The 18,484-nt window shown below is 36.4% G+C and overlaps 1 protein-coding gene across 4 annotated transcripts in view; it reads right to left on the reverse strand.

The window, feature by feature from the left end:
• The window catches only part of MAK (male germ cell associated kinase), a 32,027-nt gene that overhangs the window by 10,805 nt on the left and 2,738 nt on the right, over positions 1 to 18,484 (reverse strand). For 3 of the 4 annotated variants that reach the window (XM_064443583.1, XM_064443584.1, XM_064443582.1), the window contains exons 2-11: positions 15,412 to 15,751; positions 13,608 to 13,662; positions 12,551 to 12,672; positions 11,430 to 11,509; positions 9,485 to 9,617; positions 9,219 to 9,390; positions 4,746 to 4,913; positions 2,636 to 2,992; positions 1,335 to 1,522; positions 664 to 794 (exon numbers count right to left, since the gene is read on the reverse strand). In XM_064443583.1, the coding sequence (XP_064299653.1) occupies positions 664 to 794; positions 1,335 to 1,522; positions 2,636 to 2,992; positions 4,746 to 4,913; positions 9,219 to 9,390; positions 9,485 to 9,617; positions 11,430 to 11,509; positions 12,551 to 12,672; positions 13,608 to 13,662; positions 15,412 to 15,512 (1,507 nt within the window). In that variant the 5' untranslated portion in view covers positions 15,513 to 15,751. Of the gene's footprint in view, positions 1 to 663; positions 795 to 1,334; positions 1,523 to 2,635; positions 2,993 to 4,745; positions 4,914 to 9,218; positions 9,391 to 9,484; positions 9,618 to 11,429; positions 11,510 to 12,550; positions 12,673 to 13,607; positions 13,663 to 15,197; positions 15,265 to 15,411; positions 15,752 to 18,484 lie in introns of those variants that run through there. The other variant, XM_064443586.1, reaches the window with a different exon arrangement.

The raw sequence follows: 18,484 nt of genomic DNA on the forward strand, positions 1-18,484 counted from the left end.
TCAGAATACTAACTGAAAGAAACATTCCCTTTTCTTTCTCCCATTCTTATTCCTAGCAATTACATAATTTCATGTTATTTTCCTGGTAAAACCACCCAGATTTAGACTAAGCTATCTATTTATTTTTAAGGAGGATAACTGCCTTGGGAAGGGAAGCGAGTGGGTGAAATCCTACCAGTGCAAGTGGCTGACATTTCTAAACACTTCCTACCAAGAACACTAACTGTGCTTATCAGAACTTTAAGGTGAAAAAACACCCAAACCTCCTGATACTGCAAAACTGGGAACTATGCACTATATATATAGGTAGTTTCTTTACTCCTCAGATCCACTTGCTCATGGTCAATCAGGATATATTCCTAGGAATCCAAGAGATCTTGGATTCGTATTACTGAGGGTTCTATATGTTACTGGTCATAAGAGGGCCTGTGAACTTTTATGGTATACAAGTAGTGTTGAGTTCCCTTCCGTGTTCACAAAGCGAGGACCTCCTGCATCAGCTGTGATGATACACCTTTCCCAGAATGTATTCAGTTCAAAACTTGAAAATTTAGGCTGGTTATGCAAAGTGAAATTACCCAGCGTGAAGCCTGAAGTTTAAAAGCATTGTACATAGATTGTTCACAGCTTGTATTTTCCATATGTATTGACTTTTACCCTTACCAGGTAGATATCTTGATTGTCTTAGATAGTACTGTTTTGCTGATGAATTTGATCTTCCAGAATCATTTGTCATCAGAACCTTATTTTCCCCTCCTGGCTGGATATAGCATGACGCTTTTGGTTCTGGCACGCTGAAAAATCAAAATGTTCAAACAATGCGACCAACAACTCCAGTTCAGAATACCACAGGCTGACCCTAGCTTGAAGAGTACTGTGCTCTTCTCTTATCCTGCCTTCATCAGAAGAACTTATTCTCACAGAAAGTAACAGCCAAATCTCATACCTCATGAGAGTTTGACCTGGGACTTCAAAGAAAAAAAAGTGCATCCAACACTACTGAATAAAAGCAAATGTAGATAACTGTAGCAGAACTTTCCCTAACGTAACTGGGAAAGGAAATGAAGTTAGTATATCTGATTTTAGTAAAACACAGTTTCTTCATAACATGACAAACACCTAAACCATACAGTGCCTGAAAATAAATTTAATTCAGTTTGGATATTACTGGTGCTATATCAACACCACACCCAAAGCTGGTCTGCTCATACAGCTCTTTGCATTCCTGCAGACATTTGGTGACTTAAATTTTAGCAGATTTGTATTAATCAATGTATAAGTCTGCTGGAAACTGTTTACTAAAAAAATACTCATTTTATAATTATAGGACTTACCTAAAAAGACATTCTTTGTTTTTCTTTTCTTTTAACAGTGCAATGCTAGGCTTCTTTGAACATGACATCCCAAATTCGGTGTCATCCAAGTCATCCCAGCTATCCACAGCTTTTACCAATGTCTGACCCCATCGTCTTCTACAGCTTTTAGGACCTGCACCATTCTGAGAGCCACTAGCTGCTTGTTTCTATTTTAAATAGGAAAAAAAAAGCTTCAATTCAATTCTAACGGTTTATATTTTGTAACTAGTTCACTTCCTGACTACCACTGAAGAACTTTGAGGGAATTTTTCCCATTGTGTTGTACCTATTTTGGTCACAATATTAGAATGATCTTAAGCACAAAACACAACAATAATGCTGGCAGGTATTTTCAATGTAGCTCTTTTTTTGACCGTCTTCCTTAAATTGCTCAAATCTACCTGAAGTAGTGAAGTTAATGTTCTATTTGCAGACCCAGTTCAGTGCTCAGCCTCTCTCTACTTCTGGTATCTTGCTGAACCCATGCTCTCGACAGCAGTAGATGAACTGTCAAGAAGTCAGGCACAGTAGTGCAGAACACTCACAGCAATCACACTCAGGGTCTATTAATGCCAATTGCCAAGGCTCCAAAGTAAATACAGCAAATAACAGAAGTTAGTCATGACTTCCCATAACATTCTCTTCCAAAGAAATTATTAGATTTTAAAGCTGTCCTTTCATCTGACTGCAATTTGCTTTCCAGTATTTTCTGAATACCTGTTACTTTTAACATGCCTTATATTTAAGTTCAGTGGGTATAAGTGGAAAGCAAAAAGTTAAATATTTATGTTGCTAAAAATCTTACAAGCTTAGGAGTTGAAGGGTTGAGTTCTATGTGATTACAAGCATTGCTCACTTTGCAGCTATCTACTAGTAGCCAACAGGTGATAGTCACGGAACTACTGTCATAAACAAGACTGAGCTTTCTCAGGTATTTTCCTGCTTGTGGCAAGTGAAGTTCTCACTTTCCACTCCTCTACTGTACACTTTTTTGTGAATTTGTTTCTCAAGGGTCAATAAACAATAGTTGTTGTAACTACATTACTGCATAAGCACATCAGTAAAGGCTATTATAAGTGAACACTCATTGTTACAAGCAATCTGTTCTTCTGATTTGCTGTAGAATTCCAGTAAGTAGCCATTTACAACATTGATTAGTCCCTAATAATCTATCTGTAGTTCCTCTAATAAAAAGTATGCCAATTTTCAAGGGATCCACTGGTTGAATATAGTATGAACTTTTAATAAAACCACCTAAGCATTTGTTGAAGACAACTTACTGGGGAGGAGTTTTTAATGATAGTTGGAAAAAACGGCTGTGCCTGTGGCTGCTGCTGTTTTGGTACTTGCTGGTTAGCTGTATTCTGAGGCAACTGAATTTGCTGGAGAGGCTGGTGGTTAACCTTTGACAGGGGCTGTGGCTGTGTTTTGTCAGGTACATCAGGTGAAGACAGAGGTTCTGGCTTAGATATAGCTTCTGGCTTAGATACAGCTTCTGGCTTGGATACAGCTTCCAGTTTAGGTAAAGCTGGCTTTGGCTCTGTTGGCTGAACTGGTTTAATAGGAGTCTGCTTCTCCAGGTACTGTGGAGGAGGTCCTAAAACTTGGCCAACTTGAAAGTAAGGGTGCTTCAAAGCCTGGAGAACAAGATACGCTAATTTTACTTCAAAAAGTTGACTTTGGTAACCTCATCAAAGATCTAAGCAGGTTTCTGAAGCCTTCGAGCAAGCTCTACAGCACAAATGCAAGATGGATGCATAAGGATATCATATGTAAACAGTGCGCATTGATAACTGTCAGTTGTGTATTTAAAACTCTTCCCATCATGTAATTCAGTAAGATGGATCACCTGTACATGTTACAGCAGTCATGCTTGCTCTTTCCCTCCTTTATTTCCAGGTTTTGTACAGTTGTTTTGTTCTGAGGTGCATTTTACATTCAACACTATTCTATACTCATACAGTAACAAATTTCAGTCTTATAACAGGTAGTCTCCACTACCTTTACCACATGCTTTATTATGTTTCCACTGCTCACTATGTTTTGGCAACTCTATGAACAGCTTTTTTTATTTTTTTAAATTTAAAAAACCAAAAACTCCCCGGAAATGTGATGATTCCCCACTTAATATTAATGCATTGGTTTTACAATTAGACGATGGTAACAAAGTTTCACCTTCATTTTCTTATCACCAGCTCTCCCTGTTTTTGTTTTGCTTTGAAGTACATTCACTGTGCTTGCTGTGCCTCCATGGTATTTATCAGGAAACTACAGTGTCTGTCTTCAGGCAGATGTGTATTTCATTCTTTTTCTCTGACCTTTTCATGTCTGCTGCTAGACGCACAGCACAGACATACCTTACTAACACAGCTCCTCCTGTATCACACTCTGCTACTCCTTCTGGGTAGGATCCTACTCTTTGTTAGTTCTCAAAGAGATATTTTGCCTCAGCTGCACTTGAGAATTGCTGTCTTTGTACACATTTCCATGTATGTGCATTAAAGTCTCCCTTTTGATTGTGGATTACACAACTGCTGCAGCTGCTTCCTTGGCAACTCACTTGGACAAAAGCTGGTTATTTGCTTTCATAAAGCACCATGCAGCATTCTGTGTAGAGATATATAGCACTAGACTACAGTTAGATCTCAGTGACTGTAAAAATATACACGCTTTATAAAGTGGAGAGAAATGGTTGCTCTACTTGGTACCATCTGCTTAACCACTTCTGAATCACTTACAGCCACCTAGGATAACTTGCAATATGTGTTTTTTCTTTCCCAACTGTACTCCGTCTTTATACCTTCTAAATAGGATTGCATTGGGTATGAATAGTCAAAAAAAAAAAATCAGTAGAATGTAACCATCTTTGGTACTTGAAATATGGTTTTTAAAATTAACTTTGAAAAAAACTGTGACCTTTGTGACCTATTGGTATGTTCTTCACAAAGTTCTTTCCTTAGCACTTGGTACAGGTCACATCTCCAAGTAAAAATAATCCTTAGTCCTTCCATACTGCATTCCATCTGCAGCTTCACAAAAACCAAAGCTTAATTTCCAATATCTCTCTTCATACAGATGGGGGAGGAAAAAGGTGGTGGCAGAATTGACTTATAGTGACAATTCAGGAAACTTGCAGCTCAGATCTTTCTCTATCCTGTACAGAAGACGTTTTAGAACATGCCAATATAGAAGACAACACTGCAGAAATAAATGAAGAGTTTACAATGTCTGCTGAGCCAGATTTAGAACTTTCTCTCCTGACTACTCAGACTCATTCCCACCAAAATGTTCAAAATGAGATGTTTCTCTTGCCATCAGTATTATGACAGCCTACAATTTTTTAAACAATGCAAGAAAATTTAGTCTTATACTTAATTTGGGTGCTCAGACCTGACTGGCTGTAGGTCTCTTCTTTGGATTCCAGTTCAGCATATCACTCATAAGCTGTATTGCTTCATTGCTTGCATTTGGGATCAGAGTTTTTAGGCTTATAGGGACACATTGTGGGAAACGGAAATTCATGGCAGAAGCAAGGTGGTATCCTTCTGGCCAGTCACTCTGTTCCAAAGGAAAGAAAAATGAGTACCAAAAAAGAACCAAGACTATATACCTTTGAGATATTAGATAAAATTTAATCTTATGCAGCTTGAGTCATGCTTGTTCTGCAAAGCTCCTTCCTATATAGTGGAAAACAGGCATCCCTATTTTCCATTACAATTGTTACACCACCAGCGAACTGCAGCATCAGTCTCCGGTGGTAGTCCTCCTCAAGCTCTCCTGTAGGTAAAGGTGGAACTGTCACTGTGGATACCACACTTGGACATATTCTATATGAAGGAGGAGAGAGTACAGCAGTACCAGGAGTAGTACCAAGCATCCCATTTACTACAGAAATGAGCTCAAACAGCTGATTTCAACATACCTTCTTTATGGAAATAGAGGTGAGGCCCTTCCACCGAGCATACCATGGTTGTGTAAGCATGATACAGCCTATACAATGTACCACTGATTCCACTATTAAGATAGTCCATGAACAAATTACAACTAGACACTATTGCAACAGAAAAAAAAAAAGCCATGACCACTAGATGAATTTGGTTTTGAGTGCTTAACTTCCCAAAAGTAAACCCTGAAGTCCTTAGTTGCTTCATAATTGCATTGTTTGAATACAGAATCACAGGAATTTCAAAGACCTCAAGAGATCATCTAGTCCATGCCCTTGTCCCTTCCTGACAGGCATTAGTCTCAAAAAGCTTGCAGTTTCTGGCACTCCACAGCCACTATAAAGAGTCTATTCTAGAGCTTAATCCTCCTCAAGATTAGAAAAATGTAGGTTTCTCTTTTGACAATACAGGACCGTTGCCAAATGTGCTGTCATCCATGGATACCAAGAAAGACTATTTCCTCCTTCTCTCTTGAACAGACTTTTTATACATTAGAATGCGTATTATTTCTATTTTCTTCCAGTCTTCCTTTCTATAGGCTAAAGAAATGTAAACAATTAAATTCCTGGGTCTAGGCTTTTTAAGTTTCTCTTCTTCTCTGGACTCTGATTTTTCTCTCCTGAAAGGCAAAACTTATAAATGGATATAACACAGCAAGTGGAACAGAAAGATTAGTTCATATGTCTGTGGACAATACTCCTTTCTCTACACACTCGTATGGTGTATGTCTTTGTGGCAAAAAAATACTGTTGACATACAAAGCACTATATAGCTCCTACATCCTCTTCTACAGATGTGTTAGTTATCCGCAGATATTTATGCGGCTGATTATTCTTGCTTAAGTACAGCGCTCCACACACTACTAAAGGGATTTTTTTTAAAAGCTACCTCTCTAATTTTATAAGAAACTCTGAATTCTAATCTTGACTCAACTTCTCTCTACTCAACCTGTCCCAGTCTGCTGTCTACCAACTTAAGTAGTAAGATCTATTCCATCAGAAGGCCTTTAGTACAATCTGTCTTTCATTTTGAATGTGAACACCTAAAGCTTACTCTCTAAATAAGGCTTTCAAAACAGGTATGCACTTACGTGGTTTGTTATATAAATATGCTAATGAGAATGTTATGAGGGACACTGTCGGAAGCCTTACTGAAGACAATGTATGATATTAGTGCTTCTCCTCTATCCACAAAGCTTGTTACACTGCTACAGTAGTACACTGGATTGATTTCATAGAATTTGGTGTTAAGATACCATGTTAGCCATTACTCAGTCTTTTTATGTACATCAACAACTTACAGTTTTAGCTCTGTTAACAGAGTCTATGATAATCAAAGAACTCAAATATAATTATAAACCCAGCCTGGTTAAAGTAAGTCTCAAGACTTCCTGTGACTTCCTCTTCCACACCTCAGGAATAATTTGTTCATTTAAATTAATGGAGGTAGGCTCTTTCCTCCTCTACGCCATCTCCCTCCTTTACTGGAGTCAGTGAAATTCTGTCTGCCAGAGGTAGTGATAAAGGAATGAATTAGAACAAAGTATCAAGGGCTGAGTGTTGAACTGGTGAACTACAAGGATAGGGTGAAAACAGTACAAGTGCAAAAGTGAAAAATACATTTTTATTTATAAAAAAATGAATTTGGAATTACTTAAAGTGCCATTGCCAACCTTCAACTAATGAAAATGCATTTCATTAATCTCTCCTTTTCACACTGTCATCAGTTTTTTCACTGAATTGGCATACTCTTAGTGCACCATCACGCCAGTACTCGAATGGTGCAACTTATTGCTTTATTTATTTAATAAATAAAGGAACATTTTATAAATAAAGCAACTTCATTTATAAAATAAAGCAACATAGTTGCCTGTCACTATTTAAAAACCCCAAACTCACAGAAGTCATTAGTATGGTATTAAGGACTTAGCCAAAGGAAGGTAAATTGGAATGAAAATAGCTTCCGGGCATAATTCCTGTAATTCTTTATTGCAGGATAATGTAACAAACAAAAATATATATCTGCAAAAAATACTATTTGTAAAACTATCTGCAAAGCCAGACTATTAAAATAACTGCTGATGTTTTTCAGAATGCAGAACAGTACTTCACTTTCAAGACATGCATCATCTGTTGTGATAATTCCTATCATAATATTTAAGTAGTCTTACACGGTGATCTCCCTGAAGAATGCCTTAGCATTGTCATAAGGAGATAAAATTCCCAAGTCTGCCCAGCAGAGGACAGGGGCACAATGGAACTAATCACAGCTTCCTGATCCTAGAGGGCTGATTTACAGTCTCTCAACCCATAGGGTCTTTAGATGAGGCTACAGTTTTCTCTGAAATACTCAGCTGGTAATGCTCCCAGATTTCTCAAGCAATCAGCTTGGTAGTCAGGGAATAAGAGAGTGTAAACAGTCATGATTTCCTTCTCTTCAGCTCATTATAAGGTTAGAGAAAAGCCACAGCAGACACCTCAGCACTCCTCTACTACTACATACAGTGAAAATCTCTCTCTGATCTCTCTGCACTTCCAGAACTTGTTTATGCTATACATTGAAAGTGTTCCAGAAGCTAGTATGTTGCTCTTTCACAGATATTCTTAATATACATCAAAATGTTCTTCTTACTATCCTAGACTTGTGAGCTGCTTAAGAAACTTAATATCCATGTTTGAAAACTCAAGTCTTAAAATACTGCTCATATGCATTACTTCTGATGCATAATTGTCATATCAAGCACTGTTTTACACATCATAGCAAGTTTCATTTAGTCCTCTGACCTCAATTTTTACTTCTACGACGTGTCATCTGTAACTCTCCACCTCTGACATTTTGTTCCCTGCTCTGTCATGAGTTTGCACCTCTTTCACAATATATTCTCTTGGATGTCTTCCCACCACTTCAAGCTCTGCATGTTCCTAACTAAGCTTAATATATTTCTGTTTAAGTTTTCTGTTCCTCACTTCTCTGTTGAAAACAGCTCCTTTACCGGACAAGAATTATGCTTTATTTTATATCAGTAGAACACCAATCAAAATGTTTTTCTCTCCCACCCTTGGGTTTTCCAGATCTAGAGACTGTGTTCAGTCACTCATTTAACAAAATTCTGTTTGTGCCTATAAAGTACTGATAAGCATCTGCCATCTCTTGTTCTCCAACAAATATTTATATCATACAGTCTTTTTTTTGTTTATTCAAAATTTTGAAGGTAAACTTATTATTTTCTTGCATGTTCATGTATCCATTTGCTAAAACAACTTTTTAACTGAAGTAAATATAATTGCATATATTTTTATATGCACTACCCAAACCTTCTTTGTAATTTTTAGTATTTAGTCCTTCCAGAAAATAATTGAAAATAATTGTTTCCTCTCTAAAATACTGCACATTTTTCCTCCATTATTTTTATTACTAATAATATTTTATGAGAGATCTGCATTTGAGATCAGTTTCCTTCATGCTTTCAAAATAAGAAAAGCATAATTTGTCTTATTTATCACAACTTCTATAAGGTCCAAATTCTGGGTACCAGCCTTGAAGGATTATACTTTGAGGAAAGAAAAGCAAACTGGCTGTGGCAAAATGAAATCCTGGGAGACGTCTGATTCTCTTTCCAATACACATAGTTTTAAAAAAACCTAAATTAAATTATTTTATCTGGCTTTCATCAGGGGAGAGCAAGGCTACGTTTTTATTTATGAAATGTTATGAAACACAACGGATGCTAATATACAACAAAAGACTAGCATTACATGCCTTAATGTCAGCTTAAAAGAAATACAATACAAATAAAAACAAAACAATAATTCATGTGTATGTTCTGAAACAGAGATAACATTCAAAGTTTTATAATAATTTCATTTAAATTTATTTTTTGTTTAAAATACTACTGTGTGATTTTTTCTAAAAGTCTTACCTTCTTCGGAGTCCCTAATACTTGGCAAATTTTGAAGATTTCATCTACTTCACTTGTGCCTGGGAAAAGAGGCCTTAGTGTGTACAACTCAGCCATTATGCTGCCAACTGCCCACATATCAATAGGTGAGCTATAAATAGATGATCTTAGCAAAACTTCAGGAGCTCGGTACCTGTAAGGATAATTTAAAATTATAAATTTTAAATTAAAATGGTAAAAGAAAGGTAATCAGTTAAGATAAAGTATTAATTTCTTAACATACATACCACCTGGTAGAAACATAATCTGTATAAGGTGGCTGAGATCTTAGTTCTCTAGCCAAACCAAAATCTGCTATTTTCACAAGTTCTGGTCCAATACAGAGAAGGTTTTCAGGCTTCATATCTCTATGAAAAAACCCTACAGAAGACCAGAGAGAAAAGAATATTGAATTATTGTGTCATCACTTCTTAAACAGCAACCTCTAACAGAGTAAACAAAAATTTACTTCAAGATGTTTTGGAAGAATATAGCTTTTTTTTTTTTTTTTTTTTTTAATTACAAATAAATGAATGGTAACCCTCCCCCCATGCAGCGCACATATTTTCCCTCCGGTGATTATTACACCAAGTGTTCTTAAAGTAACAAATGTAAAGTGTGTCACTAACACACTAAGGAAAATTAATTGGCTATTGCAGCAATATCAAACAACAATCCCATTTCAGAATGAAGTCTTTTGCAAAAACTACAACTGCTTTGTCAGTTTTGGATAATGGAAATTTGAGCATCTGACATACTTACTTGATTTATAAAATTCCTTGAACAATTTTTAACTAGTTTATTTACCATTGTGACAACAATCTGCAGACACAGACATAGAGAAGATAGCAAAATTCTGCTCAGGAATGCTAATATTAGTAATGCAGGCACATAAAGTTTCTTTAATATGATTACTGTTGGCTTGAGCACCTATACACCTGGACAGTGGTTAAGTCGCTAAGCCAATCAATTCTGCTGTTTAATTGGTATACACAATTTGTTATAATATAAATATAAATATAAAAATAAATAGAAAGGACTGAAAGGCCTTTGCTACAATAAAGCATTCCATCTCTGCATGCAGAAGTGGACAACCACTGTAAGAAATTGGCTGAAATTATTAGTGAAATGTAAATGTTCAAATTTATCATACCCGTCATTCCCAAACACTTAAGGTCAAAACAAAATATTAATATTGTAACTTCAAAATGGCACTTTTTCTTAAATTCTGATTTTCTCATTAATTTCATGTAGAAATGAGGAAGGAAAAGATGATGCTGATAATTAGAGAAAAGTATATGATCTTGATCAGAAAGACATAAAATGGCAATTTCTGGGTATTTGATAATACTGAACAGAACTAATAATTTATTGAATTCACCAACAGCCCTTTGCCAGGGTACCTAAAAGCCAGCGATCACTGGGAACACTGTTTCTTATTTCATTTTCAGCTAATATTTTATTGCCTTTGGAAATTTTTAGGGATTGTGTTGGGAAGGACAAGTACAAAATAGGAGTTGAGCAAAAGAGTAAATTACTACTTTTTTAAATGCAAAGGAGCTTAATGCCAGTATTTCAGAATGCAGTTTACAGATAGATATTAAACATGAGAATTAAAAGTTTTGTAAATGCTGTGAAACTTTTTGTTGTTGTGAACACACAGCATCTCTTATTTATACTGTACTTATAATTGCTAGAAAAGTCCTCTCTCTTACTATACTTATTCCAGATTGTATTTCATAAGGAGACTGTTTGAATTTCTTAGTGAACAAGTTATTTTAATATTTTTTTAGATGTAGGGTATCGTATTAGTTGTAATATCTCAAGACAGCAGAAACTGCCACCTGTAAAGTATCAATGCTCCTTACACAGATATTCTTGAGGAAACAGAAATGCATAGTGTAGCACAGCATACAGGTGTCTTTAGTTTGTTTATTTGTCTTGTAACTAAGGTGGAAAAAAGTACTGAACAGTGTATGACAAATATCCAATGCTTTCAAAAAGAAAGGAATATCTCATTACAGAAGAACAAGGTGTAACTTCAGCTATGGTTTAAAAATGCACCGTACTCGAAGCAGATAAGAATAATTTGTATTAGAGATATTAATAGTTATTTTGATTCATGTTATTACTGTGCATTATCTTATTTTCTAAAAAAAGTGCTACATAGCTAAATTCTAGTATGAAACCTACCGTGTTTATGGATAAAAGCTAGCCCTTGTAATATTTGATACATCATGTTTCTGATGACCGACTCGGGGAACAACTTGTTTCTGTGAAGGAACAGATGAACAACTTCACATAATTAAAAAAATAATGTATTTTCAGAACATACGTATTTCTTCATTTTGCACAACACATCATGAACAGATGAAAACAGACCCGTCAAGCCTTGCACACAAAGTAAGACATATGCAACTGGCTCATCTCAAAACTCACTTGCTGCCAGCCTTAATTTCACTCACTTGAAGTGCTGCAGAGGGACTTCCCTGCAGACAGGTTCATAATCCTATCTCACTGTAGCAGCTGGTTGGCCAGTAGTGTGCTTGACCAGATGAACATGGAACACACAGTAACGTAGCAAGGAAGAGACCGCACAGCATAGCACTGTGGTAGGTGTGTTACCCAGTGGTACCCTTAAAGGAACCCTGATTGAGAGCAGTGCTTCTCAGCTATAGGGAAAAATTGTGCTAATCTCTGTCTTGGAATGCGAACCTAAGAGCTTTGCATGTTAGGAGATAAAGGTGCATGACAGTGTCCAAAGGAAACACATGTCAAAGGCAAAAGAATTCAGCAAAGAAAAATGTTATTCAAAAGGCAGGTCCTGTTTCAAAGTCCACCTTGCAGGCTTGAACTGTTTGCCCAAGATTGCAACATCATAGTCCATATGTAGGTCTGCCTTAGGAGCATGCATGCATGTACACGCAGATGACCATCCCCACCCTAAGCCAAATCCATGACCAAAAGCAGAATGAACAGTTTATCCAATCCTTCATACATTAAAGTGAAGGCTAATAAAGAAAAAAAAGAGGTATTTGGAATTTCTCTCACGGCTCTACACACCAAAGACATGCAAACTATTGTGTTAACAACTGAACAAACTCTTATTTCCAAAAGCATTTACAATATCCAATATTGTAATGCAGAGCAATGCAGAATTCTACCCTCAGATAAGCAGGTGCAGCAACTCCTGTTTCCATCAGTGGGGCTGCAAGAAGAGCCAAACCCAGAAATTCCAATGTGTTCTTCAAGATAGCATGAGAACATTACATAACGCATGACAGCACACTATGTGTTCTGTGAAAGAGACATACCTGTCCTTCATTAACTGATAGAGATTTTCCTTCATATATTCGAATACAAAGTAAAGGTGGTCATTTTCCCGTATAACTTCTTTCAATTTTATTACATTGGCATGATTTAGCTTCTTCAGAGACTGCAATAGAGCAAAATACAGCTTCAGATAACTCGACAGTGACTTTGATTCCTTATCAGAACTAAATTTTTAACATGTAACAGTTTATAGCACAGAATTTACAAAACATGTCCATCTGATAGTCTGTATTTATCTTGCAATCTGTTTCAAAGAACAAGAAAATACATTTCAAATTAATTTCAATTTGAAAAGCAGCAACGATATTAATAGTTGTTTAAAACCTCTATTTCTAGGGATTATATCATAGCTGGGGTGAAGATCAACACAAAAACCTAATTCCCTACAATGAAAGACAATTCTGAAGCTCTAACAGCTCTTGCTCACAGAACTGAATAAGAAAACCCAGCAATTTTTTTTGTTATGAAACAAGGATTCTCTTACAGGTGTTCGTTTTGGAGATACTGATTATGTGCAATCTCCAGTAAGTTAAATTATGGATACCCAACTCCTTTGTTAGGGAGTTTTGTATATACAGAAAATCAGATACCCCAAACATGGGATGACGTGGAATTTAAGCCCATCGTTTCAAGTGTTATTCTATCATTTGGCTAGCCAAAACTCCCAGTGCTTTCTACAAATGCTCCAAATACAAGATATAAGGGCTGGATATACACCTAGAAGGCCACCAGTAAAATGAGAGAGCAGGATGGTGAAACACAGAGACACCACCACCCCCCCAAAATCAATTTCTTTACCTTCTCTCAAAGACAAGAGGCTTGTATATGAGACATGGCCACTGCTTGAGAATATCGGGATATTCCACAAAGCAGGAGGAGCTCTAGGAGTGCCAGCAGCCCATGGTTTTGTGGAATCTGTCACCCCCATTAAAAGAGTTCACAGAGTTTGGCCTTATGCTTGGACAATGTAGATGCCTTTTTCCTTCACGCAAACCTAACCAGACACTTTTTTGAAATGTGGTATGTTCACCACTTTACCTTGACTTCTCTCAAATTCATACATTCATCCCACGAATAGAACTTTCTTTTCATTCTGAAATACAAGTCCGAGATAAAGTATTTTCAGTGAAGAGTGCAGAATGTTTTTAGAACAAAAAATCTAAACGTGTTATTTTTCAAGTGTAGCATTAGCTGTATTTTGAACTCAATTTAAAACATTCTAGAACAGCCATCAGCAACATAATTAAAACCAAACTCAACTCTTATAATCGCTAGAAATTTAAATGTTCGATGATTAAACACTGCAAACATATTCTTAGAGTGGTAGTTAGCCAGAGAGACCATGATACTCCAAGGTATTTACAGAAACATCAGGGACACAAAATCCCTTTGTATCACTTCAGTTGTGCTCTTAATAACAAGAAAAGCAACAGCGACACTGCACATAAAACATGGATATTTCAAACCAGGAAAGTCACCTCTTTGTGCCGAAGTTGCACATTCTAGGGAAACACGAAAAGTTATATTTTTGAAATCTGCGAAGTATCTTGACTGCTTCACATTATAATTTAGCATCTGACTTGATCAGTCATTTTTACAAACTTGTTCCAACTTATTAAAGACCAAATTAAAACACTTTTCTTTTTTTCAAGCAATACTCATACATACAACAGTCTCTAACCGTTACATATAATGGTGTAATAGATTTATTTGTAAGTCTTGCAAAGATACAAACATGGGTATTCAGTGTTGCTCAGATCTTGGGAGGCGGCCGTGAATGTCATGTTGTTTGCTGTGTTTCTGTAAAATTTTAGCAACTAGAGCGAAGAGATTCAAACCCAAGATTTTCATTTAAAATAAATGTATCTTCAAGCAAAACTGTCCCCTCTCAAATCCCAAACTTAAAAATCACACAAAGGAATTCCAAATCCTGAAATCACGAGAATGAAAAACACTTCCCACAAAATATTGTTCCTTTTGTCTAAAAATAATTAAAAGAATCAATTGCAGGGTTTTTTTAAGCTTAGATTAATATTATTAATTTAGGTAACAGTACTAGAAGTATATGCAGAAACTGAAATTCTCAGAAATTCTTAAAACACAAGTCAGTCAGTTATATCACAATTATCTTCCTGCAGTAAATCCACAAGTGGAGAAGAAAAGTCTCAGTGACATACAATTTCTGGTATTTCAACTTATGCTTTACATCCTGCTTGCAATTCTGTAGGAATAGAATGGGAACTTCCTCACTTCTCTAGTACAACTTTTGTTGTTTTGTAAGTAATCTTTTTAGGTAAGTATGACAACGCTGACGATTATGCACAATACAACTTTATTAGATCCAAGGTGAAAACCTTTATTTACCTGACCAGATTGTTACCTGGTATTTATCCCTGTAGGAATAATTGAAAATTAACGCAGTACCTAAAAAGATTTGGGGGTGGGAATGTATTTCAAATCTACTTATTAAGATGGGTATTCTTACAATTGATATAAATAAACTCCCTAGTTAATCAACTGCACAGTTTTGCTTTGGTACTAGCCTAACAACATTTTTAGAAGGAAGCATGATTGAACTGAAGAAAAGCAACATGCAATTTTATAAGCCAAGACAAATCAGTAACTTACACAAACCGATGGGTCTCTCTATTGATCTGTTAGCTGAAGTCTGACCCACAATCTCCTTGTTAAGCATCTTAAGTAAAAAATTTCATTTTGTTATGTTAATTTCCTTAAAAAGAAAAGGGACATTTCTTTCTATTCTACACAGACGGCAGACAACAATAAAGTTAAAAGTGAAAATCTTTTGCAGGTACCTTTACTGAATTTAGATGTTACATACCTTTTGATAGCCACAAGTTCTCCTGACTCGTTGCTCTTCCCCATCAACACGCTGCCATAGGTGCCATCACCTAGTTGTTTCATGATTGTGTAACGGTTCATTTTTCTTTTTTTGAAGACTCAGATAGCCAAAAGCTCATGAAATTTTGAATGTCTTCTGTTTTGTTAAAGGATTCTCTGCTCTTCAATTTTCTCAGACAAATTTTCTTCCAGACTGTTTTATGTTGGTAAATGTCTTTTCATAACAGAGCAGGACATTCACTAGTCTCCTCTAAATTACAGCTACTTTGAGATCCAGATATAAAGTTCAAGAGACAGAACATGGCCATTCTCACACAGATCTTTAAAATAAAAAAAGGAAATATGTAATTTTACAGTTTTTTAGGAAAGAGACACTCTACTATTTGTATCTAACAACAAAAAAACCCAGATCTATATGTGTTCTTTAAATAGAACACTTCAGTGTAAACTAGTTCCTTTAAATCCTTCAAGCTACAGAAGGTGCCTAGTCTAGGATTAGGGTTAGAGTAAGCAGGGACTGGAGAATCAAGATTACTGTCGTAATTCCCTAGAACCAGAGAAGTATGTTTAAGGATGGTGTCCTCTGATGGAACTCCTTATTCTTAATTTGCAGACAGCAGCAAGTTCCTGATCCGTTACAAAGGCAGGGCTGAAGTTTGGGAAAACAGACAGAAGAACCTAAATTTTGCACAGGATGCTATGGTAAACCTGGGGTCTGAATGCCGTGTTTCGGATTGGTAGTGCAAGCAGGCTCACTATGCTTAAAGTTAGTGAGGAAGGGAGGTAGAAGAAGTGAGATAAATGCTGCATTCTTTGCCAAGGTAAATCAAGTTGTTTTAAATATACTTGGAAATATTGCTCTGAAGTTCACAGAATTCTTAGTCTATAGCCACAGTTAGGATTAGGCACAGTAATGGTCGAAGAGTTAAGTTTATTGTTCAGTTGTACAAGGCCTGCAGAGAGAAGTATAGAGCTCACATGCGTTGATATGGAAGGCTAGATCTGAATTAAAATTTGAAAAAGAATTTGTATTAAACAATGTTGAACCTTCATCTTTTAATGAAGGTAAACCTTAATTTGAATACTGATCCAAACTTGAATCTGAATCCTAGCTTTCATTATACACAATGCTAGCTGGCACCAACACTTCAGATGAAAGCCAGTTCCCATAGGTTCTACACACAAATCCTAATTCTACCCTTAGCACTGGCTGCCCACTAGACACAATCCTAAAAACTGATGCCGAGGTACTTAGGCAAACTCACAGTAGTCATCTACTTATTTATGCAGGCCTAGAAAAACTAACCACCAATCCCTGTACCATTTACTCACTGTACCCCAAATCCTTAAACACAGACAATTGACTGCTAACCTAATTCCAGCATTATCTCTACCTTTTGTCTCTGCTGTCTGAAAATGCAAAATAAAGCTCAAATCAATGGGCGTCCACTGTCAGCCTACCTTTATAGGAGATGCAGAATTCACATGCAACTCTGTAGTCCTTATCCTTATGCCAGAATTAGCTACAGGCTGGTAAGGCTGTCCAAACAGATTAAGGAACTCAAAGTCAGCTAGTAACAAGCCTCAGGTCTGAGATTTACAGGCCTGAGATTTACAGGCCTGGCAAAGTTCAGCAATAAAACTGGCCTCTTATGAGGCTACTCTTATGAGTAGACTAGCCTGCTGTGTAAAGGAAACATCTACCTAGGCAAAGCACTGATGTTTCTAAGCTGTTATTACTTGAAATGCTGCTTCTTTGGAGAAGTAACATGCACCTTGTTACTCCTTGTTGCTCCTGTTACCAGGGAGGAATCTTAGATCAGCTGTCAAGACGCCAGTGACCTAGTGGACATCTCAGTTTATAATCTTTGCACCAGACAACCACCAGTTTGACAGCAAAATATAAAGACGTTTTTATTCAGCCCCGCCCCAAGCCATTGCTAAGTAAAATAAGCTAGCTGGTTAATAGGGTATTCTGTAACAAAGCTAAAAACAAGATTAACAAAAAGTAAAAATCATAGACACTTAGAATTATGACTGGGTTTTAAATTGGACTTTCATATATTTAAGCCTATTGTTTTTCTCGGAATTCAGCTTTATATCTTATTCCCCAAAGTGCCTGCATGCACTCTAGTCTTTAATACCACGTCTTCAACAAGACTATTTGTTGACTCTGTAATAAGCAGATGATCAAGCGTTTATGCCAAGTTAAGAAACATGCTCATATCTTGCAATAACTTTCTGAAACTATTATAATACACATTTTAAAACACAGCATCTCCATCTAAAGCATCAGCAATGATAAAATGCATATGCATTTTCTGTATAGGTATACACAGGCACATAACAAGTGAAGTTAAATGTAACAGGATTTGGGTGCCCGCATTCCTCTGTTTCAACAAATATCGTACATTGTTTAGGACTTGGTTTTTGGAGGGGATTCAGCAGAATCTGCCGAAGATGTCCCTAGCCCAAACTCCTAGCATTACATACAATAAAAATTTGAAGAAGTCACAAGCATTTCATGCCCAGCCTTTTGCTCTCTAATGAAGTGAACCAAAATATCAAGATGCAAGCCTCTGTATTTGCAATAGACAGACCCCGATCTAGACAAAAACCTCAAGTTTTGACCTCTAAGTAATCTTTAAGTAATTTTGGTGCCTAAATCCTATCAGCTTTCCAAGCAATTTTTGGAGTGTAAGTTAATCACATACTTTTACAATTATTCCTTTTGTCCAATTCTATTTTTTCGGCATGTGCACTTGCAACAGCATCACATAAAGTGTTTCTTCCCTCCAGAAGCCCTTTGTAGTGTAACATCACAGACACAATGGTGCATTTTCTCTGTTTTGTAATATATTTTATTGCGTTATTCTTTTTCTGCTGTATACTGTAATTTTCAGGGTATGAAAGCAATCAAGTAAAGTACAGATATGTCAGCACATGCCTTCAGTAGTCAAATAGAAGTGTCAAAATCACCCTGCGGAAATGCATAAAACTAGGTATGAAAACTACATACCCTGACAACAGTATTTATGTACCATCATACGCAC

The sequence above is a fragment of the Phalacrocorax carbo genome, chromosome 2 (assembly GCF_963921805.1).
Source record: "Phalacrocorax carbo chromosome 2, bPhaCar2.1, whole genome shotgun sequence".
Taxonomy (NCBI): domain Eukaryota; kingdom Metazoa; phylum Chordata; class Aves; order Suliformes; family Phalacrocoracidae; genus Phalacrocorax; species Phalacrocorax carbo.